At 45.0% G+C, this 24,001-nt stretch overlaps 1 protein-coding gene across 1 annotated transcript in view; it reads right to left on the bottom strand.

Moving 5' to 3' along the window:
* Window positions 1–950: 950 nt before the first annotated feature.
* LOC146198882 (RNA polymerase II elongation factor ELL-like) overlaps window positions 951–24,001 on the bottom strand; it is a 35,606-nt gene continuing 12,555 nt past the window's right edge. Inside the window, exons 8-12 of the mRNA XM_084594357.1 lie at window positions 19,850–19,943; window positions 19,239–19,485; window positions 17,335–17,401; window positions 10,643–10,814; window positions 951–4,920 (exon numbers count right to left, since the gene is read on the bottom strand). Of these exons, the coding sequence (XP_084450483.1) occupies window positions 4,759–4,920; window positions 10,643–10,814; window positions 17,335–17,401; window positions 19,239–19,485; window positions 19,850–19,943 (742 nt within the window). The 3' untranslated portion in view covers window positions 951–4,758. The remainder of the gene's footprint in view (window positions 4,921–10,642; window positions 10,815–17,334; window positions 17,402–19,238; window positions 19,486–19,849; window positions 19,944–24,001) is intronic.

Here is a 24,001-nt window from a genome sequence, read left to right as displayed (position 1 = left end):
GAAGTTCCCGAAAGCTTTCTGAATACTAAAAGGGGTAAAATATTCGCTTTCAAAAACGAAACAATGACAGTTTGACCACACAGACCAAGACAAGGACAAAACAGCATTAGTAATAGTACCAGTGTTGTATGTTCTTGAAAACATTTTTCCACCTTCCATAAAAAGTGTACAAAATATATTGAGCAGCCTTTTTAAACAAAAGGAGTGGGAAGGCAGGCCTGCATGGTAGTGGCGAAAGCACAAAACAGAGTAGAAAGGAAGCTATGGGACTAGGGCTTACCCAGCGGGATGCCTACCCATCATCATGCCTCGTCCTACCTTGTGCTGTTTTGTAATAATGTAGAGAGGCACTTTTTGTTCAGTATTTAGATCTGCGTTCCCAGAAAAACATTTCACCCCAAAGCACCAGGCCGGGGGAAAGCTTGTACCCATTGAAAAGCCGGTGGGTACCCGGCGGCACCTGGGATCGAGCCTGGTACCTCCCAAACACGAGGCGGATGCTCTACCACAAGGCCACGCTTCACCACTCTTTTGTTTCTGCTAAATTTGGCTATAATGTAGACATTCCACACTTATTTAGATGTTTATTCAAATTGTACATCAACTAGTAGGTTGCACAATCAATCCTAAGGTCACAGGTTTAAGACTATGGCACCTGCATTTGGATGCTGCAATAGAAAAACTCCTGTGTGGTGTGCGGTATCAGAGAATGTCAGCAAAGCCAGGTGGCCTATATTAATCTGGTGCTCTCCACTGCAACGTCCCTCATAAGCCATTTTTTGCCTTGTAGCATACAAAATGAAGATTGACCTGTTATTGCACGATGAATGCAAACACTGTTCTTAACTAAAAATGTTCCCCTTTTAACTATACTCTCGGTATCGTGCACAGTTTCTAACACTCGACCTAGCAGCCATGCAATGGCTAATAACGAGACAAGAGACCAGCAATGTCAATGCTCATTTGATATATTTCTCTGAATGTCACACACATTCAAAAAGCAGGGCTGCAGCAACCCACCAACCAGTTTGCATGCAGAAGGGCCTGTTATTCAGACACGAAGACATTCATGTACCATGTTTCGTGTAGTACGTATGTGTAAGCACTCTTGCTCAAAAGACTCGTTCAATGGCACTTTCAACTGTATAAAACGTTTGGCAGCAACTCATAAAACGCATCCATCCATCACAGTCCGAAATGCATATGCCCCAATCCTCCACGTGCACAGCTGCAATGTTGCAAGCATGTCAACACCAGGGGCCCCCATGGGAGTGAACAAAGCAGTTTCTGGGTGTCCGTGGGGTTGGGCATCTTAAGTACGCGCCGACGTTTCAAGAGAGAGGAACGTTTGTCAGCGCAAATGCTGCACGGTAACCAGTTTCGTCTCGCGATGGTGCATATACTTATTATCAGGGTGTCTACCAACTTGGAAAACAAACACTGAAAAATTAGCCGCTTCTGCAAGGAAAAGAGAAATGGGGGAGGAAAGCGTTGCAGCAGTCGCCCTCGGGAAAATTCAGCCTAAACACTGTGGCGAGGCCTTTATGTCACTGACACATGCAGAAGCTTGTGTCATTTAACTCCTGCAGTTTCGGAAGTTCCCAATAAGTCTCTGCACAAAGAGCACCTAGTGGTGTTGGCAGCACCATATACTGTGAAACTCTGCCAAGATGCAGATATCCAGCCAGACAAGAAATAAAATTTGTTTTCGCACCACACTTGGTTATCACTGTCCCCACTTGATTGCAGCATGTGTCGGCACGTCTTAACTTGCAGCTGTCGGACTGAGAACATGTCATTGGGTCCTTGCATCTCGCATCAAAAATAGTTTCAATTTTCAGTGGGGACAGCCCGCACGCACGTACAACCTTAACGGTATGCACCAACACTTTTCTCTGCCCTCGTTACTTGCTCCCTTCATTCCTGGACCATGGCATAGCTCAAGTGTCCACCCACAGTGGAATAATTATTGCACCTCCTATTCACAACCACCTCACTCCCCCATTTACAGACAAGTGCATATGTTGCATAGCCAAAACAAAATGGCTGTTTAATACTGCAGATAGTGCAAGTAGGACTTTTATTTAGAGACGTAGACAGAAGCTTGAAAACCATCCATTCTGGGTTGTGCATCACATTAAGTTTCCAGTGCCCAAACTTAACTCATCTCTCTGGGACTCTTTCCCCTCTGCACGTACATCAGCACCACATCTGGCAATCCTACTGCAAATGAACCAGGCACTATCAAGTACTCGGGCAACGAGGCTCTCTGGTGGTTGGAGTCTAGTAGCAATGCACATCAGCACACTTTTTTGTCTTAGGCACCGACGGCTCAACAATCATTAACAGCTCCTGCTGACTTCAAATGCATCAAATAGCATGGAAGCAGTGAGTACAAGCCTTTTAAGTTTTAAGCCCTGTGCCATACACTGCCGAGAGGCTGTGTATCATAATCCAAATCACAATGCACCAAAATGTTTCAATGTTATGTCAACAAACATTGGTGTTGAAGTAAAAGGCGCATTCCACATTACCGAGCTGCGGACATTACACGACTGGTTTTGATTAATTCACTGCAGTTTCTCAACTCATGCTCCAGGACTGCAATGAACTGACCAACCGTGGTAACGCAATGTCTGCAACTTGTCAGTACGAGCACGCCTCAAACGTGGCATTTTCAGGGCAGTCTACAGCACTTTTTTTACCTGCAATAACAAGTGCACATTATAAATTTGATTGATGTTAAGATTGAGCAAGCTAGAATTAACGGAGTAGCACTAACTGCTGTACCAAGCTGTGACTTACTACCACACATAAAGCCACTGTAGTAGGATGCAGAAAAAAAGAGAAAAGCGACAGCAACAGCCCATGGCCTGCAGCAGTTGTATTACTCCTCTACTCAATTGAAACAGTAAACGAAATCAAAGTTCCAATATTCCACTCTATTTAACAAGCTAATAAAATTTGTGTGCTTGTAATTTCATCTTGCAGCTTGCTTTGTTTGCAAAAAAAAAGAAGAAAAAGAAGAAAAAAAAGAAAAAGCTTTCGGACTGGATTGTGCACTGCAGAGGAACATTGGGTGATCACAATGGATGGAGGCAGAGCTTCATGGCAAAGACTTTCATCACAGACTTAACTGCCGTCTGTCAGGAAATTTGAAAGCACTGATGTGGTAGACACCCTGATGACGTGCAATGTGTGCTTGCACCCTGAATGTCACTTTCCTGCAAGGCGATTGTTAAAACGCTTAATACTCGCATGAGTAAAGAACATATTAATTTTCGTACATTGTGTGCTGCACACCAAAAAATTTATAAGAAAATTTTAAATTCCTTTTTTTTTAATACTATCTTTCATAATCTTTGAATGCTTAGCTGTACGATAAACTAAACACACGACAAACAGGCTCTGAGGATGCAATTCAAACCCCTCCCCAAAAATATATATATTTTTTTGTAGTTTTGCATTTGTAAACCTTTTTTTTTTTCTTGCTTATTTGAGTACACAACTTTTTCTTTTAAATATAGTACATAAAAAAATAGCGGACGACACAACAGAGAGCCAAAGCGCTGCTGCATCTGACCTGACAAGGAGCCCAGTCAGAATGCTCCTTCAAGTGGGCTCGTTTTGTCGCAACTTTTCTGAGAAGCACGCCTGCAGCCCTAATCTTGGGCGGGTGCAAAACAACTTATATGCCAGAAGGGCAAGCTCCCAGAAGAAAAGGTACAAAAACAGAATGACGCTGCCATCCGATTAAATCCATCCACCGCAATTTGAGTCACGCACGTACACACATACATACTCTTAAAGCAGGAACACATGAACGAGGAAGAAGGAGCGGCTGGCAAAAAGGTACAAAAAAATGAGAAGGCAGCTAATAAACACGTGCATATTGTCGCATATTCTGTTCGTTGCGAACTGGCATGATCCGTAATCCGGTCGTCAACATAAATAGCCTTACAAGGTGTTTGCAGTTGTGCTTTCCTCCAGCTCTCTTTCAGAGGTCAGCCAATGATGTCTCAATGGGAAGAAAAGGTTGGAAAAGGAGGACGAAGTGAAGAAGGCGAAATGAAAACAAAATGAAAGCAATAGGAAAAGAAAGTGGTCACCTATATGTTGTTCAGGCAGACCACAATGAAAAAAGGAAGAAAAGATAGAGAAAGAAAGGGAGGAAAGGCGAAACAACAAGAGGAAGACGTGATGGGATGGGGAGAGGAGTGGCCATCCAAGCTGGAATGTGAGGCCAGGCACCTCTCGCACGCACCCGGAGAAAGCACAAAAGGCGGCAAGAAAAAAAAACCTAATGCAGCCATCCCCACAGCAGACCAATCTACTATGAGCGTTGCATGGAAAGGAAACCACACCACCACTACTGTGACGGCAGCAGCAGCAGCACTACAGCCAATGTTCTCCTTCAGTCCCTGAGAGTGTCCCCACTCCCTGGAGAAAGGAAGGGAATGAGGACCCCAGCACAGAGACCAGAATGCGAGCTAGACAGTAGTCAGCTATAAGCAGCCTTCATATAGCAGACAAGCTGCCCAAAGCTCAATAAATAAAAAGGGGAGAAAAGGGCAGGGAGGGCAGAATGTGGAAAGACACGGGCTGCACTGCTTCACGACAAAACAAAGATAGGCCTGCTGTGGGGACGGCTAGGTGTCTTCACAGGAGAACTCTAAGGGTTGGGGAGCAGGAATGGGAGGGCATTTCCATTTCCAACAAGATGGGGGGCATCTCTTGGGACGTTGGCAAGCGGTTGTGTTAGGACTTTGCAAGGTTGTGGTTGCGTGCATCATAGTCCATCACCAGCCGTTTGATGTGCGCCAGCTTGTCATGCAGGTACTGAAATTTTCGTCGAGCCTGCTGATACCGGTGGTCACGCTTGCTCTCCTCGTATTCCCGCACAATTTGCAGCTTCACACGCTAAGAAAAGAACAAGAGTAAAACACTTTAACTTAGGCTCAGCCGTTACGAGAAAGCTAATAAAAAGTTTAGTTCTGCTGCAACAAGTGTAAACACACATGCACAACACACAAAAAAAAAAAAAAAAAAAAAAAAAACAAACAAACAAAAAAAAACACTAAAGGTCACTTGTACAGAAACATGTTTCAGTCAACTCATTAATGCAAATTTGCTTTGCAGCACATAAAAATGCAAATGGCCGGAAATGTGTAGTTTACCATTCCTTAAAGAAACGGTAGTGCAAAAGGGGTACGACCAAGGAAGAAGAGGCACAAGTGCCGCCTTTCAACTACGAGAGATGACGAAGTTAGTTGTGATAGTTTGAGGGGAAAGTCGTCAATGCATGCCAGTTGGTGCAATAGGTCAATCTTAGCCCTTCCAACAAAACAATGCGTATACAAATAGGTCATAGATTGCCTTGGTTTGCCAATTAGATGGCCGCGACATCCACAATAGAATGCCACATACGTCAGCCTTCACTTTCTTTTCACTGAAACTTCTTTCCATCCATCTCACAATGGCCCACGCAACAGCATGAGCCTCGCTCAACAGTCTGATGCTCGAGCTTCGGGTTCATTCAGATTGCACAAATGATAAAAACAAATAAACAAAACACATAATTATAAGTTCCATGCGGTGATAAAGCAGCAAACAAATGAGAACCAGAACAATCTGACATAACCGTCCAGCTCTGCTGCCTCTTTCGTATGGCTACAACGGAATCGAATACACAGCAACCTTTTTATCGTGGATAAGAACTTAACGCAGTAGCGTGCCTTTGGTTTCACGATAATTTAGCTGCCCTCCCGCGTCTCCATCCACAGTAACCACAGCTGTCTTAAGTGCGTGGCACAGCAGCCACTAGGTGGCGTTAGTGGCACACGGAAAACTCCAGCGCAGATTCCCTACAAATAGGCACTGTCTATGTACCAAAATCTTGGAAGAACATTCGGAAGATTTAGAATAGCATTTTGCATGGTGTTACGCTGCTTTTCACATCTGCACATTTAGTTCAGCGTATGCAAATGAGCCAGCGGCGATAACTACAGCATAGTGGTGCCATCTAATTTTTCAGACTGAAATCATACTTGTCAACAAACGGACTTTCTTACTTAAGCCTGGGAGGCAGAATCACAACGCGAAATTAAAAATAGAAGAATTTTACATAGATGGACGTTGCTGCAAAAGAACGTGCTTTCTGAAAAGCCCAGTAAAAATGATGACCTCACAAAGAAGCGAGACATCCTGCTTCGAAGCATGCTTGGCAACACGATTTTATCATATGCAAGAGTCGAAAACACTAAACTAAATAAATACCATATGTAATGAGAGTATAAATTAGGGTTCATTTTGAAATGGCATTTTATGAATGCACACTTTAAAGCACGTCCCATACAGCCATATGACCATTTTATACTGGCAACACATTCCACAGCGTTAGAACGTCACCTCTGCACTCATTGCAACTTCGGCAGTGCTGAAGGGAACTACTGGGACAGAGTATAATGTGCCTCACCTCCCAACACATTGAAAAAACAGTGTAAGCTTCCCTTGTCAAAACGATACAGCCCAAGGGTTTTGCTGCTAACCAGTATAAGACCTCTTATGCAATGTCAACTGAAGTCCCTAGTCTTACATGGGGTGAGGATGAGAGTTCCCCTCACAGTAGACAGATCTCGAACCCTGAAAACGTGTTATGCACCACACAGCAAGGCCCAGAAACTAACAATGGACTGCACACTTTTGACAAGCTGTACCCAGATTTTATTAGGCGATTATTCTATTCATAGTGTACCGGTAGCAGGGCTAGACCCCTGATGATAAGTAGTGCCTAGCTGCAAAGTATCACACACTGCATCTTCGTTACACAGCAGGCTAGGATTTGAAATGCCTCAGCGAGCACCATCACTCCAGCTGGTAGCAGGTCGCTGCAATAAAAGGCCACTAGCATAGGCTCAATGTATTCCTGCTTCTAGATTATGAATAAGCTCATCTACTGCTACTTCTAACATGATAGCGTTAAAGGCCCCGTTTGCCAAACATCTGGTGTCGACACCGGTGTCAGTGTCGATGGCCATCCACTGGCGCTGGAGTTGTGAGCGAAAAAAACCACAAGCATGGCGCTGGCAGCTGACATGATCGAGCATTACATGGACGTAGGGTTGTCTGACATTACGTCTGGTAGGAGCTGCAAACTTGGGCCTCTCCTTTCATAAGGAAGGGTGATAGTACCAGAATAATTAATTCGTTTACAGGAAAGGAAAGGCACAGTATCTGTCACACTTGCTTCAATGGACACCTAAACCTCGCCATAAGAGAGAGGAGGAGGGTGGGAGTGAAAAGTGAAAGTGGAAAGAGAGAAAGGAGCCGTAGTGCAGGGCTACGGAGTAATTTGGACCACCTGGGGATCTTTAACGTGCGCTGACATCACGCAGCCACTGCGATCGGGATCAGACCCAAGTACTCTGCCACAGTAGTCGGGTGTCTTACCACTGCACCACCGCGGCGGGGTATATCAGAATCAGCCTGCCAGGATCCTTGCATTCACGTTACCCCTGGGCCATGCATGCATGTTCAGACTGCTTGATTATAGCAAGGCTTTATATGTGGAGTGGCAACCTTCGCTCACCTTGTGACTGAAGGTGTTTCAAAACCCGACACCCGAATTAAGTTGAAAGGATACTGCGCTTACGGAGAACTAAGAAAATGATTAGGCCTATCACGCCGTGCACTGGCCAGTTACAAAGCGCCGTCCGTAGCGGCTCGGATGCAAAGCAGGCTAGGCCTGGAAACACTCAGCGAACAGCACGTGGACAGTGTGTGGAAAATTGCTGCAAAACACGTCCCTAGCATCGGTGCACGAAAGTATTACTTTCGGGTTGCTTGTTATTTTTATCAACTGCTGCGTTGTACATATAGAAATATTGATTACTGAACTATATTGGGTTTCCCTTCAAGTTACATACATACAAGATCAACTATACATAAAACTGTGTCTAATGCCCTTGGAGTTTGCGGCATCCAGTTTCGAATGTATCACAGTGCAATGTAACTAAAACACAACAGTTAAGGGGAGATGCTACTCGAAAACATTTTTTTCTTAATATTGATGCTAGGTGAATGAAAATTGCACCACTTATAGAGATTGATCTCCTCTTTCTAAATATGCTTTTAGTTTTAAAATAGCTTAATGCCTTCATATTCTAAATGCCATGCATAAGTGAAAAACAATGCATGTTTGTGCAGCTGCTGTACAGAGCAGCAAGCATGGTAGGGCAGAGCCAACTAGTTCTTTTTGTCCCCAACACTCCACTGAGTGCAAATAAGCAACATAGCAACATTCCCTTGGCATGCAATGTTTTGAGACAATTTTATATCTGGTGCCTTGTTTTTAGTGGCTAGAACAAGATAATTTTTTAAATTTGCATGCCCAAAAATACTGCTGATTGCATTTAAACCTAGATACTTGCATTCTACACATCCTAAAGATCATGCATGCCAAATTTGGTGTTGATTGAACAAAAATAACGACATAAAATATTGTGCACAAAACCCATATTCGGCCCAAAATAAGAATTTGAGAAAAATGCGATTTAAAGATACAAAAGCTGTTTATTGCTGTTGTAGCAGCACTACCTGGATGAAAATTGCACACAATGCAGGCCAGGGTATCATGATACAGTGCACAGTTTTAGAATTCACCAACATCATATGTTGCTCCCACAGTGACATTGTGAGTAGCATTCTCAAGACGTGCTTTCTTCGCTAGCTAGCGATGCTGAGACCTTGCTTCTGTCAGCCACTGCTTTGTAACCGCAAGGTTCACTTTTTTTGTTATGGCATTAAACTCCTTATGGTGCACTTGTTTCGGCTAACCAAGAATCACACAAAATCGGGCAAGTTGATTGTATCCAGCACCGATAACGCGCGCCCCAACCACTGCATTGACGTTCACGACGAAAATCTCCCTCGGGCTGGCTGAAGGGCGTCGTCCACCGGAGCTGTACACCGCGACGAGCACGACTACGACACAACGGACGCGGCACACGCTACACTGCTGCAACGCAGCTCTAGAAACGACGAGAGTCCTTTTCGCTTCTTGGCCAACTCGCAAACGGAAAGTTAGCACCGTCCGCGCTCCCAACAAGCTGGCTGCTCCGCTCGCCAGTGCGTTCGCGGCACCGATCTTGCCGATAAAGGCACTCGCCGTACTAGGTCTCCTCAACGCTCGAAGTTCTCGAAGATCTTTATCTTCTTATCCAATGCACTGACGAAATCGCCTAAGCGGTCGCTGAAACTTCAATGCCCAGCCGGCTCCGAGCCGTCAAAAGCGTCGCCTCCGCCGAGGTTAGGCCTAGCTGCCGCGGACGTCTCCACTGCACGCTGTTTCACGTTGCCGGTGACTTCCCTTGAACGCGTGGTTTGACCGGTACTTTCGACACCGAAAATCATGTTTCTTCTTGGCTTCTATCGCAGCGAAGAGCACGAAGATGCGTGAAATTTTGAAAATACGCCGAGAGAAAACTAGCGGGCAAGCGTGACAGCGAGCTACGCGTCGCATGAAGAGCAGACGAGCTATGGCCGCTTCCCACGCCCACAGCCAATGGCGTGGTCGAAATCTCACCACGTGATTTAAATGGCCAGTGAAAATGCTAGGTTTGGGCTGGCGAAACTTTTTTTTTTTATTACATGCTGGGGGTTTGTGAAGCGGCAAAGCCAGCTTTAGGGAGAAAAAGCGTGGGCCTGCCGCCTTTCAAAATTCCAGTGGCGTGCGACGCCGCGATTTGACGCGTCACGCGCTTGAACATGGGTCATATCTGCCCCTTCTCTAGCCACCTTGAGTGCTTTAACAGACTTTTTAAATAATTTCGCGACTGTTTTCGGCTCTGATTTTTTTATATAATAAAGAGGAAGGATCAGTGTTGCTAAAACAGTTAAAATCACAAAAGTGACTTTTTTACTGAAAATCGCCGTTTTTCGACCCGCGTCTCCCCTTAAGTAGACTACAGCCCATCGCTAGTGCTATGATAGACCATGGAAAGGATGGTGCTTGCAGTGTAGCCCATTGTTCAATTTACTGCGTTTTGCAAGTAGCCCCATGGTTTTGTGCTTAAAATAGTTTACTGCCATTTAAACGCTACAGTTAGCATTAACACTACCTCAACAGCAAATATTTGTTGTCAATAAAAAATCTAGATGCGTTCACTTTGCCAGCAAAGGCTGAATTTAAGGAGGAGGCAGTGGAGTGCCCTCTAGAGTTATTTTTGATAAGCAAAACAATACAAGCCCGTCCAAACATGCCCTTCCCAAAACCACCTGTAAAGAAGTTTCTGCTCTCTTTTTGCCTAGCATGATCCAAAAACTCTTTTATATCCTCCACAAATGTCTGCGAAGTACCAAGTCGGCTTGATCATGGACTAAGTATTTGCAGCTCACATTATGGTCAAAGGGAGAGCTTCGGTACAAGTCGCTCCACAGTGCACAAATAAGGACTTGCACTTCTTTTGCTACCGCTGTTTTGTCACAAATGTATAAGTAACTTGCCCAAGCTGCTGTCCTGACAAATAAGGACTATGATCTAAATATTATTCCTATTGAGAATATAAAAAGCACAAAAATAGCGAACTCCTGTCTACTACATCTTAAGAAATATGAAAGAGCCCAGTGTTTAGGCAATACTCACGTTCCACTGTTCCGTTCCTTCTCGGGCATTTCTGAGGCTATCTTCCAGGTCAGAAAACCTTTTCGATACCGATTCCACAGTGGAATGGAGAGCCTTGTATTCTTCGTACTCAGCGTTGAAGTCAGCCTTGTATCGGCCCCTCTGCTCTTCATTTGTTATCTCAACATACTTCCTGCAAGCAATCGAGGAAGAATAAAGCATCAGCAGTGGGACACCAGTCACAAACAACAGCCCCATTCAAGACCTATTCTATGCTCCCAGCCAAACCTATTCCCACTCCGGAGAAATAAACAGTGGACTGATTCCTTGTGCACCTTTTGTGTGTGCCTTGAACTGAAAAGATACCTTACCAGAGGCCACTTCCTTGGCTGAGAAGAACTGCCTAAGTGAAAGGGAGAGGATCGGAATCTCGCAGGCTTGTGTGGAGGTCAAACAACAGGCTCAGCATGCACAAAGCAGAGTTTGGAAGCCAGTTATTTTCACTTTACTGCAACTTGATAAAACCTGGCTCTTTAAGAGCACACGGTAGTCTCCACACGAGCCCTTGACACAAGGATGACGATTTTCACGTCCAACCTAGCACTATTCAAACGTTGACAAATACAAGAAGAAAAAAAATATGAAAAGAAAAGGCGTCCAATGCAAGCTGTCACAAATTCAGAGCTTTGCTTTAAGCTCCCATGTGCAGCTTGCAGAGACAGTACCCAGCAGCGCCACAGAGTAGCTAGGGCATTAAAAAGGACAACAGACTTCACTTAAGCGTAGAGAGACCATCATATTACGGCGACAGGGCGGTCGCGACAGCTATTGTGGCGGCCTAGCCGATGTGCTGAGTGTTCACTGACCTAAGACTTTTGCTGGCAGGCCTCAAACAACCTACTGAATATTGTAGCATAGTCTCTCTTTATTTTTATAATATTTACCTACCCTGTCCTTTTTCCCTGTCACTCACCTCTATGATTTCCTCTACCGCTCCCTCACTATCTCTTTTATTTCCGCCACCGCAGTTCAGGTGCTTCAGATACCAGATAGCAGGGCTGCAAACATCTTTTCTTCCTTTTTTTTGGTATCTAACAATAAATAACCATATACTACTAAAGCGTTTTCAGTCCCATGATGACGCACACATGCATTACAAAGATAGTATGAAATCTTTAAAGGAAATAATAGCGTGTACCAAATATTTTAAACAATGCAGTGTATGACCAATGAGTTAATGGCAATGCCCTTAGCTGCCTTTTGGTGGAGGCTATAAAATACCGTACATTGTCACTTATAAGTCAACTCTGAATATGCAGAGTGGAAACCTCTCCCCAACTTGTTGCCCTTGCTAAGGAAAAAAGAAGGTAAACACCAATACAGATCATCTGGGCCCACCCCACCCACCCCTCCGTGGGAAGGAATCACAGGGGCAAAATTACGGACCGCTCTACAAGTGAGAGCACTCTAAAAGGCCTGCTCCTATTGATCGCCGCCATCTTAAAAAGTTGCGTTACAGGATGCTACAATTGCATCGCAGCAGCGAAAAAACAGGCGTCGCACGCCTAATTATGCCCGTGATTTTAGACTGTTTCTGTAGAGCACGGTGAGGCGGTCTAAAAAGTTTTAGAGCGAAAATGGCAGCGGCGTCCATGGTGGAGTGGTGGCTGCGGTGCAGAAGCGGCAACACCAGCGCGAGCAACAATGAAGGGCGGTGTGCGAGAATGCATTCTACTTGTCCGCCGAGTTGGGTGAAAGCGAAAGCAGAACGGTCGTGCGACGAAATCGCACCTATGAACTGTGATGAAGCTCGCGGTCGACCGCTCTAGCAGTGCAAAGTATGTGCCATACGCGCTCCAATCTTGCCTCCAGAAGAATTTCAGGTCTCCACAGGTCATCGACCTCTCATAGCCTACGGTGAACAAGTGCGCACGTCAAATGGCTGAACTCATCTACAGCAAAGTTAGCACACTGAAAGGTGGGTGCACTTCGTAGTGCACCCAAAGCGAACGGCAGCAGGAAGGCGACATATAGTGCAAAACAAATGAAAAACGAGTGAGGTTGGTAGTGTATGCTCAACCACATTGATTTTCCCTGTGTTCGTTAAACTGAAGCATTTGTGTGTGAGTCTTCCGTGCAGCTGTAAAAGTTTATTTTACTCAACGGAGCGTGCATCGTGGTCGATGTTTGTTTTGTTTCTACTTCCTAAAAAATAAAAAGAGCCCAGATCACATTGCTTTCGATCAGATTTCTCTGTGCATTTAGGACCACCACAGAGTACCTTGACTTCAGGCGATGCGCATACAGAAGAGACTAGCCGTGGAATCAGTCGTTTTGCTGAAGGGCGCCATTTGTGCGGTTTCTTTACCTCTGCCAGCGCGCCCTCACGGCAACAGTAGTTATCCACGAAACCATTCAATTGCAAAACTGTAGCTGTTTCTTAATTTTATTTGATGATGTTGAACTTGAAATGCAGCTTCTCGAAAAAATAAAGCGTTAATTTATTCACATGCCTTATCTATAAAAACGTTAGCAAACGGCTCCTTGACGTGCGAGCAAACCTCTCGCCATGAAAATAAGTGGCCTGGTTCAACGATCATTGGTTGATCCCGCGTTTCGTCAGGCGTTGAAGTCTTGCCATGGCGTCATGGTGTTGTCGTTTTGATGTCACGCTCTAAACCTTTTAAGAGCAAGTCCCGTAGTTCAGCCCCAGATCACAGCATGCATGTAGTTAAAGCAAGCAATGCAAAATGATGCAACAGAAGCCCTGCCAATGAAGGCAAATGAAAAAGAGCAATGAACTGGCAACCCATCCAAATCGCCCTTCACATTTGCTACTGCCAACTGGTTTGGCTTCTGGCTGATGGGGGACACCAAAGCGACTAACTGTGTGGGATGCCATGGTGGAGGGCTCTGGATAACTTCCACCACCTGGTGTTCTTTAATGTATACTAACCTCATACGGTATACGGGCACCCTGAGTTTCACTTCCATAACAATCTCCAAGCTCAGTAGGCAACCGCTCTAACCGCTGAGACACCGCAGGAAGTCGGAATATACCGCCACTAGCGACAAACTGAACTGCCAATGATGCTGCAGTTTTATGCACATTGCACACGCCAGATGTTATCTGATGTTTTCTTTCTAACTTTTGTAGTGGAATCCATTTGCATGAAAAAGTGGCTATATTTTTTTTCCACAGGTGCAACTTTATTGATAATGCCATATGCAACGATGCACATACTGTATTTACTCGCATAATGATCGCACTTTTTTTTTTTAAATACTGACGCAAATTTCGGGGTGCGATCATTATGCGGGGTAAATTTTCTACAAAAAATTTTTGAGCACCGAAAACTCAAACAAGTTGCAGGTCAGACGTCTTAGAACATATATCTCGATTACAACCAAAAATAAAAGCTGAGTAAGGCTTACCTTCGCAATAAACACGCACATTAAGCATCACATGGAGTGCACAATGCCCATTTATTTTTTTTCGTCAGTACTCTAATCAAAGTCTGAATCCTCGCCATCCTCGCTTTCACTGCTGCACGACTCATCGGAAACGGCAGTGTCGTCGCTGGGAGCATCTTCACAAAGTCATCTTCCGTTCCATCCAAAGCGTTAGATATGCCTGTCTTCTTAAAACTCTTAGCCACTACCTCGTCGGGGATACTGCTCCACGCTTCTGTGATCCACGAGCACAGCATCTCCACGGATGGCCTTCTAATCTTTCCGCTCGGCGTCAAATCATGCTGGCCCATCGCCATCCACTCAGCATAAAGTCGTCGAACGTTGTCCTTGAACGGTTTGTTCAAAGACACGTCGAGAGGCTGCAGCAGCGAAGTCAGGCCGCCAGGAATGACTGCAATGTCCGTGCGCAGCTCTTTCAGCTTGGCACGCACGCTGTCCACAAGGTGACCCCTAAAACTGTCCAAAACCAGAAGCGAGGGAAGCAGAAATGCTCCTGGTCTTCCCCAAACAGTCTTGATCCAGTCGACCATCAGGTCTGCAGTCATCCACCCTTTCATCTGAGCACGTATATGGATGCCTCGGGGAAAGTTTCCCTTCGGAATAGTCTTCCGTTTGAAGATCACGTATGGTGGCAGCTTCCGCCCGTCGGCCGTCACAGCAAGCATGACTGTGCATCGCTGTTTTTCTGCGCCAGACATCTTCACGAGGACGCTCCGAGCACCCTTCTCGTTCACAGTTGTATTCCGGGGCATGTCGAACGTCAGTGGAGTTTGATCGGAGTTTCCAATTTGCGACATGAGGTAACCACATTTTTCGCGAAGCCTAGTGACGAAGTGATGGAAGTCTATCACTTTGCTTTCATACGCGGCTGGGAGCCGCTGGCACAACGACGTCCGCCGCCTCAGGGAAAGTCCATTCCGTCCCATAAAGCGAGTCGTCCAACCGGAGCTAGCGCGGAAATCCTTTGCGGCGATTCCCAGCTTCCTGGCAGTTGTGCGCGCCTGCATCTGTATCATTTCTAATGACACTGCACAACCATCCTTGCGCAGGTCCCTCACGTATTCTAGGACCGCCTCCTCAACACGAGGGAATTTGCCCGTTTTGGGTCCACGGAATGCCCGCCGTGTCTTGTTCGTAGCCATCAGCTTCTCGCGCTGCTTCTTCCAATAGCGTATCCTCATTTCGTCCACGCCGAAATGCCTACCAGCAGCGCGGTTGCCATGCTCCAGTGCATAGTCGACAGCCTTGAGCTTGAACGCGGCGGTGTAACTGGCATACCGACCCATGGTGAAATGGCTTAAACTCGCACAAAAACACAAAGCACGCTACGACGCTGCCGAATTGCAAAATGGCGAACGCCGCAAAGCATGGAATCATGGGAACTCCAACATTACTAGACTAGGTTGGGAACTCGTCGGAATGCATTCGCTGCGGGATGACTGCAGATCAACCACCAGGCGGCTCCATGTTCGGGGTGCGATCATTACGCGGGGAATTTAAAAAATGGAATTTTGACCTCAAAATTCAGGGGTGCGATCATTATGCGAGTAAATACGGTATGACCCATGCCTCAGCAAAAACGACCGCAGACCCTGTCAATAGATAGGCGCATTCATACAGGTCAGCGCCTCAAATTAAGTCATTTAAAAAAAAATAGTGCGATTACTTCTTTATTTCGAGGCATCATGTAGTTGTGCATGTGGACGTGGCAAAATCAAGTTTCACACAATGCGCCGTAAAGCGATACACAGATTTATTTGCAGGTGAGCAGGAAGCTATCCTCCAGAAGAATACCGTATTTACTTGAGTAATGAACCCATTTGCATAACAAACCCATCTCCCAATATTATTGCTAAAAATTTTAAGAAATAAAGCATGAAGTAAAGTTCAGCACCATCACTGTCACAGTGTATTCCTTAGCAATGCACCAAGATGCTGTGCAGCGATAACATCGTCATGCTGTGTTTATCTACTAAATTAGCTCCTGCGGCTGGTATGAGGAGGGAGCATGAAGATTTAGCGTGTGGCACCACGTGCCGTTTGCAAACCATGTTCTTGAAGGTAAGAGAAGGAACCAGTTTGGCAATGCCCAGTATGGAGCAGATGCAGCCGATGCAAAAGCAAAGCACAAGGATGTGCGCATTCTTCCCCTTCTTCGTGGGTATGCGGGAGCATGGAGAAAGGAATTCCACCAAGCCTAGTCTCTTCCCTTCCCCCTCTTTTCCCACTTCATTCGCACTAGCACACTTCATTATATCGATGGAAGTATTTCTCGGTCAGTTCATCAGACACTTTCAATTATTATATAGAGTAGTGGCATCCAGGAAGTACTCCAGCATCATATTTGCAGACCGTAAATGCGGCGAAAATGAAATTGCGAATTGCGGGTATAATCGACTGAGACTGCTGACACATAAGAAAAGCGACGAAAATTGTTATCTCAACAAGAAGAACCACAGGGGACCACAAATATATTTTCCATCAACGATGTTGCTGATCTTGCATGCGCTTTGTAAACGACTGCACGAATCTCTTCCGCTTCCCTCATGTCTTCCGGCGAACTGCTGCAGCAGATCAAGGGAATCCAAAACTTGATCTGGAGTTGCCAGGAGGCAGGCAACTTTTTTTTACCGGTGGAGCCATGTGCTGCATTCAACTCAATAGACCTTCGCGTTCTGCGCTGCATAGTTTGGTAAAACCAGGACAAAGTCACTGCGTGATATTACTGTTGACTTGCAATCAATAAATTTTTAGGCGTTTTCTATAAGATGGCCTGAAACTAGGCTTTTTCCCCACTTTCGGCAAAAATTTTGTTGAATCGGGACAGATAGCAAACTGGCTTTGTTATTACGAGTTAGTCAAATCATTGGACCCTTGGGGCATCTGAGGGGGAATCCGGATATCTTCGTTAAATCGAGAATTTCGTAAAATCTAGTACCTCACTTTTTTAAGCTTCTCCAAGCAAGGTCTCACTTTGTGACATGCTTGGCTGAGATAACAGACCAGAGAAATGTAAAAAATCAATACACTCAAACTACAAAAAAGAAAATTTTCACCAAAGCCATGCAGATTAAAAAGTAACAAGGAAATACTAGGCATTCATTTTCTCCCTCGTTACATAGTATAATAACGTCTCTGTTTTTCACCAGGTACACCGGTCTACTGAGGTACTATGCTGGCATGCAGCCAGACGCTTTTAAAGCCAATAAGGCATCTCAATAAATCAAAATCACACTTACGTTACATAATCTGGAACTTGATTTGTGGAATTCCGTGGAGATGGAGCAGCTGATGGGACAGTGGTGGCTGCCAATAAAAAAGTTAGTGCACGGTCATAAATAGGAAAAACAAGATTACGACAGCTTAAATTATAAAAACTGCATACTACACGGCCTTCCAATTACAGAGCAAAGCTTTTCACTTTTTTTTTTTTTTTTAAATAGGACTTGGCAAATAGAGGTCACCATTTTCAATCTGCTTATAATTTGAATGCACAGTCACTGCAACACAAGCAAGCTGGCTACCTCACCTTAGTGCATCATGCTTTTCCTATTTTAAATGGCCACTGACACAGCCTGTCTTTAGTAGGCACTGGCTGCAATACAGTGAGCTAAGTTATTTCTTTTGCTACCAGATGTTTACTAGAAATGACATATTTGATAAAAAATGTTTTGTTTTTTTTTCTGCCAACTCTGAAGGCAGTTTACTATATTGGGTTGGCCTATACGCCACTGCTCATTAATGAATGACGGTTTTCGACATGCTGCTGAATGCTAATTTCATGTGTTGTAACATACAAGTTTCTTACAACTTGAGGGGAAGCTGACGGCCCTGCACCTCATCCGCTATAGATGCCCAGGGCATGCTGGGAATACCAGGACTCGGATGCGACTGGTTCAATCCTAAGCATCTCAAGGCTGCAATAACGGCACTGCAGCCAGTGTGGTCACCATAAAGAGTGTGCAGGTACAGTAAATGTGCTTTTGCGCAGAAAAATCCAGAGATGTTATGTGCTCTTACGAGAAAGCGCATCAATTATTTTATGCGAAGTCTTGCGCACATGTTCTGTATATCAATCAAAGCAGGAATATAAAATTAAAGCGCTTTAAAAGTCCACTTTTTCTTGGTGCATATGTCCCCGACATGTCACTGCAGTGATGAGCAGATTTATCAGCTTTGTTGTCTTATGAGCTGCTATCTGCATAGTTATTTTGGCCTAGTCCTAAAAGCTGGATCACAGGGCATGACCCCGCAAAAACTGGCGACACAAAAACATTTTTACATTTTGCGATGCCGAAACAGGAGCTCATAGAGTACTATTTCCGGCGTTAACAAATTTCTCGAAAGAAAAAAAAAAGTATTCCTGTTAAACACAAAAGTTTGTTTTTGACGGCTACCTATATCTGGCGACATGAAGAGAGCCCTCTTAGACCACAGGCAAATTCGGTGCTCTAAACATCGACACCTATTTGTTTTTCTGCTCATTTATTGCAATGTACACAGGCAAGTCTTAGCACATTTTGATTGTGAAATGTTTCCTAGCGAGTTTTTTTTCTTTCACAAAGATTTGTATATTTCTGCAGTTATAGTTATGTTTTAGGGCCAAACAAGCCAAGTAACTAGCCTGTCGGGAATCCCGACATTTTCACAGTGGATGAAGTGCCCTTTAAAGTGACTCGTATGAATGGTGGCGTCAGCTTTCCCCTAGGTAATATTTAGAAACTATACTGGAACAAGCCATTTCTAGACAGATAGGACTACAGTTGTACATTCCATTTCTGCATGGTTCACTTTTCCGGCAGGCAGCGACATAGTAGAAATAATTGTCCGAAGCTGGGTTATTTCGCACGTCAACAACAAATGGCGCTGAGCTCACACAAGGACGAATTACGAATTCAGCACTATTCATGCGATTCCACTGCTACGACAGCAGATTTTTTTTTTTTTTTTTTTTAAAGACAGCTGCAGTTTAAGGATTTAAGGACAACTTCATGAGCTCAGACTCCTGCATCTGTCCATCTCTCCACCACTTCTGATGTGCATCAACTAACAGATGTGGAGGAGCAGTAGTGACGGGCCCCACAGCACACACTGAATTCCGTGCCCAAAGAACACCTTCAATGCCAGCATCCTGTGCACACACCTTGCAAATCTCCAGAGTCTCTCGAGTCTGGAGATGATCCGGGACTGGAATGGCACGTGATGGGAACATTTGTGACGGGCTCTGGATTGGGTGGTTGTGTACGGCATGGCTGGTTTCCAGATGTTGATTCCGCTAGGACCCGCGAGTGCGGCGGCCGCGGCGGTGCACCACCATTTGGACAGAGGCTGATCCGCTGACGCTTGCTTCCAGGCAAGGAGGATGGGGGTTCGGGGCAGGGCTCCCGTTTCTGCATCCGAACAAGGGACAACCATTGCCGTCAGTAAAACCCTTGCAATTTCCGCTGCTGGAATAGCATCTTGCATGCAACAAAGGTCAGGATTGGCAAGCGAAAAGAGCCAATTTTTCCACGGTTCAAAATTACCGATGGCTCAGGCAAGCACAGAGGAGGACAAGTAATGCAAAACCGACTGGCACAAGCACTTTTTCACGTGCCTTACACTTCTACACTAGAAGAGAGCAGCTTTCGGACAATCAACCAATTTACCCTTTCAGCATCGCAGCACGCCATTCAGAGCACACCACTCTTACAATAGTCAGGTTCGAATCTGCACCTGCTGCCCACAGCTCCATCAAAAGCGGTGCACACGCACCTGTACACTGGGTGAAGTACGTGATGTGGGGTTGTGAGCTGGAGGTGAGTGGTGACCGTTCTCGCTTGGAGGGGTCAGGTTGTGTGGACGCATTCTGCAAGGACCACAATCAGCGTCAGCAAAACCCATGTGCCCCTCAACACACAACACTGCTGATCTACCATTGCGTGAACATCTGCACAGCTTTATCAAAATTAGCATGTTTACTCGCATAATGAAATCATTTGCATAATTTACTTCCTCCACCCTTTTGTCGTAGAGAAAAAAAGCGTTTCACCGCATCCCTCAGTTGTATGCACTTACTGCTGCAATCCACAAATGGAGCCCTTGACAACATGCTGAGCAGCGATACCATCGTGACGTGTTCATAGCAGTGGGGAGAGAGGTGGAGGTTATAGTGACTTCTAGAGCAAACTTGGCAAAGTGCCAAGTAGACAGTACTACTGGTGGTGGCTACTCTGGCTAAGCTGCTGCACGTTTGGTTGCACAAGCTTGGTGTTCTGTATGTTGGCTTCATCACACGGCGATCGAGGAGGCCACCATCCACCAGCAGTAAAGTTTTTCACACTTGTGTGCTGCCATAAAGCACAAACGCCAGAGAAGGACACACTTTCTTTATGTCATGGCATATAGGGGAGTATGAAGAACTTGACAGATTGTAAGGCACCTCCTCAAAAACTAACTGCAAGGCTGTTAATAATAATAATAATAATAATAATAATAATAATAATAATAATAATATGTCACTATAATTATAAGAAGTCACAAATAACTTCACATTACCTTGTTCTCAAGGCTCTAATCACAAAATGCTATGGCTATGTTTGCATGTCACACAAAACAAGAAATATATGCAGAGAGGAGAGCACTAGATATAAGTATGAAAAAAAAGAAGGGGGAAGGAAGATAGTTGACTAGTTCACAGGACCATAACAGCAAAGGGTGCAATAAATTAAAATGGCAAAGCAGTAGTTGTATCGCCATTTCTTTTTATTTCCATCTAATGAGAAAGTGGCATCATAAGCAAGTGTTCAGTTTTTGAGACCAAGACAACAAGAGAAGAAACTGGTTAAAAACTTATCTTACCAACATCATTACATGAACTCCATGCCCATGTATAGGTGCAGACAGAAGAAACTGAGCACTCAGCACATGAAAAATCTGCGGATTAGTGCCGCTTAGCCGAATTGACCAAAAGCATAAAAAAATTCTAGACGGCACTTTGGACCACTAAAGTGCGATGAGGCGAAAGCCATTATAGAGCAGTGGATCATAGCCCTCTATTACGGCACCTTTTCTCCCTCTCTTCTTCCACTCCCACCTTCTTTCCTTCCTTCCTCTACGGCATGGTACATGTGTCTGCAGAGAATTGTGACAGATACTGCGCCTTTTCTATCCGGTGAATCGATTTCAAACGCCTCTGATGCCTGCTGTGCTAACGCCTCCTAGACATCTGGGTCTGCTTCTGCTTGTTGTGTGGTGTGGCGTATGAGGAAGCAGCAAATGAAAGGCATTGCACCGACGCCTGGATTGGACGCCCAGCGGTGTCAGCTTCGTATATGCATGAATCGCTTGGTGACGTCATGACCTGTCGTGACGGTACATCGTGCGCCCCTTGTCGAGCATAACCAGCATTTCATTGAAGGCATCAACGTTCACCACCGTTGTATAATTTGTTTACTGGAAAGGAAAGGCGCAGTATCTGTCACTTGCGGAATCCCGCTATCATCCTCACGGTAGACAAGGGGAATTATGAAGAGCGTTTCACAATCGGTTGTGGATCCAAGGGATGGAGGTTCGATTCTCGGTGGAGACAAAATTTATTTTTAGTATGTAGCACTCCTAGCTGCAATCACGGATTTCGCCGATGTCTGTTCGAAGCCGCTCACTCTCCCTCTCTTCGTGAACTTGAAGCGGAGAAAGAGAAGTTGGCGACGCCCCGTCGCATGGCTCTGCATTGAGGTGGCGGAGCGGCCACACAGCCGCAGCAGAAGCCTCTCTCTTTCTGTCCATCTTTCCATGAACTTGAACTCAACTTCGGCATCTCTCCCCTCGCATCAGTCACTCTTTAGCCTTTATGTACAGCAGACGTGTACACACGGTGCTCGCTGGGTGTCATGAAGCAGCCTGTGCTTACCTCCTCTCCTTAATTTGCGCTCGTCTTCAGGCGCATTTCCTGCTCTTGGATTACCTTTCTTCGTTCTGGAGACCTTCTTTTAGTGCTCGGAGTGTGTTAATGCCGAAACTCTGGAGCATCTGTTTTGCTACATTCTCCTCAAATCTCTTTATCTCCTCCTATGATGCCACCCTGACCTTACAGGCGCAGTGCAGTGCATTTCAAAGAGGGATGCAATACATTGTGAAGAACCATTGAATATGTGTAAAGAAAGCTGGGGATGCGGCTGCGCCACGCTTTTGCTTCGCGTCACAATGAATGACGCCTGGCCGTCTGGCACTGCAGCGCAGGTTCGCCGTGCTCAACGTGCTGAAGTACAACAGTTACGAAGGCAGCGGGAAAGTCACTACTAATTCTGATATTGCAGCTAGACGGTCCAAGAACCTCATAACAAAGTGTAACATGCATGAAAAGTATAGCAGGGATAAGGAGTGCTATGCACCTACTTCACATTTGATTAATTATTCAAATCAGCAGTTTTTTTTTTATTTTTAGCTATATCCTTCAAAAGCGTGACACCTGCCAACAGCCTCTGCCGACAGCTCCTGCTGACAACTATGAAACATTAAGGGCTTTTGCCGTAAAATTGCCAAGCACATCTGAAAGTCAGTGTTGAACTAATATCGTGATTGGATGGCCGGATACCTTTTTATTTAATTTTTATTGCTATACCCACAGCACCACGTGGCATAAGGAGGGGGGGGGAACAAAACAACACTAACACAATCGATAAAAGCAGGAAATGCAAAGCAACCAACAATTACACAAGCAATACATCTGACAACCACTGAAGAAACAAGGGCTTAATTACAATTCAAATTCCGTAGAGGGAAAAAATACATCAGTGGTGATAATGGTAACAATATTATGTGAAGTTTATTCCACTCGCTAATTGTTCTGGGGAAGAAGGACATCATGAAGAAGTTCGTTTTACATCTGATCTTTTCAATACTATTATAGGCCTGATCAAGATGCTGTGAGCTGTAGTCGGGATGACGCAAATGATGCTCTGGATTAATACCAGTTTTACTGTGAAACACACTGTGGAGAATTTCAGTCTAAAGATTTCCTTCACTGCTGGAGTGATTGCCATTCAAGGCTGTCCTTTGCAGCGCAAACACTAAAATTTCTGGAATAATTGCCATTAACAAATTGCACAGCCAAATTCAGGATCCCTTCAATCTTCCTTTCTTTTGAACTCCTTTCAACTGAACAATTTATGCTGTACCAGGACAGTTTTTAAGCAGTAAAGAATAAGGGACTAAATTGAAGGCTTTTCTGAAATTTAAATATAAGTAGTCAATAGTGAATCCGTTGTCTAAGGCACCAACCAAATAGTGTAAATTTGATCATTTACGTGACACAAGAAAACACAGTGCGGAAACTGTGTTCCTGGGCAGTTAGCAACGAAAAAGTGTTCAAATGAGTCATTATGTTTGCAAAGAAAATATGTTCAATAATCTTACAGTGAGCCACTGAGAACAATTAGCAATTTCAGCGTAGTGCAGATTTATCTTGCAGAGAACATCAGTCATGGTCACTAATGCCTGGGAGTACTACAGGAGACCTCGCAGCCGTTGCAGCGTTCATGAATAGCAGATCTAAAATATTAGTTCCACGCGTTGGCTGATGTACCATGTCAGAGCATAAGAGCTGCAAATTTCCATGATTGCATTGGTTAACGCACTCTGTACGCTCGAAGTCGGACCTTGGGTGCGCCATCCAATCACATCATCCTTAGCACTGCACTGACGCCTGCCGAATGCAAGGCGACCGGAGCATTGGGAAAGTCCCACTGCATGAGGGCGTGATTTTATGCTTTCCGCCAGCTCGGTCAGGTGGCACTGAACCAGTTTTTTTCTTGTGTCGAGCGTTCCATTTACTTCTGTCCGCACCTGAACATCCAACCAAAATTTTGATGTCTGTATTCCTTTAAATTGTAAATCTGGAAAGCAGACCCCCTCAAATCCACTCTG

The sequence above is a fragment of the Amblyomma maculatum genome, chromosome 2 (assembly GCF_055883805.1).
Source record: "Amblyomma maculatum isolate TAMU_Amacu chromosome 2, ASM5588380v1, whole genome shotgun sequence".
NCBI classification, from domain to species: domain Eukaryota; kingdom Metazoa; phylum Arthropoda; class Arachnida; order Ixodida; family Ixodidae; genus Amblyomma; species Amblyomma maculatum.
This window is presented reverse-complemented; position numbering and strand designations above follow the sequence as displayed.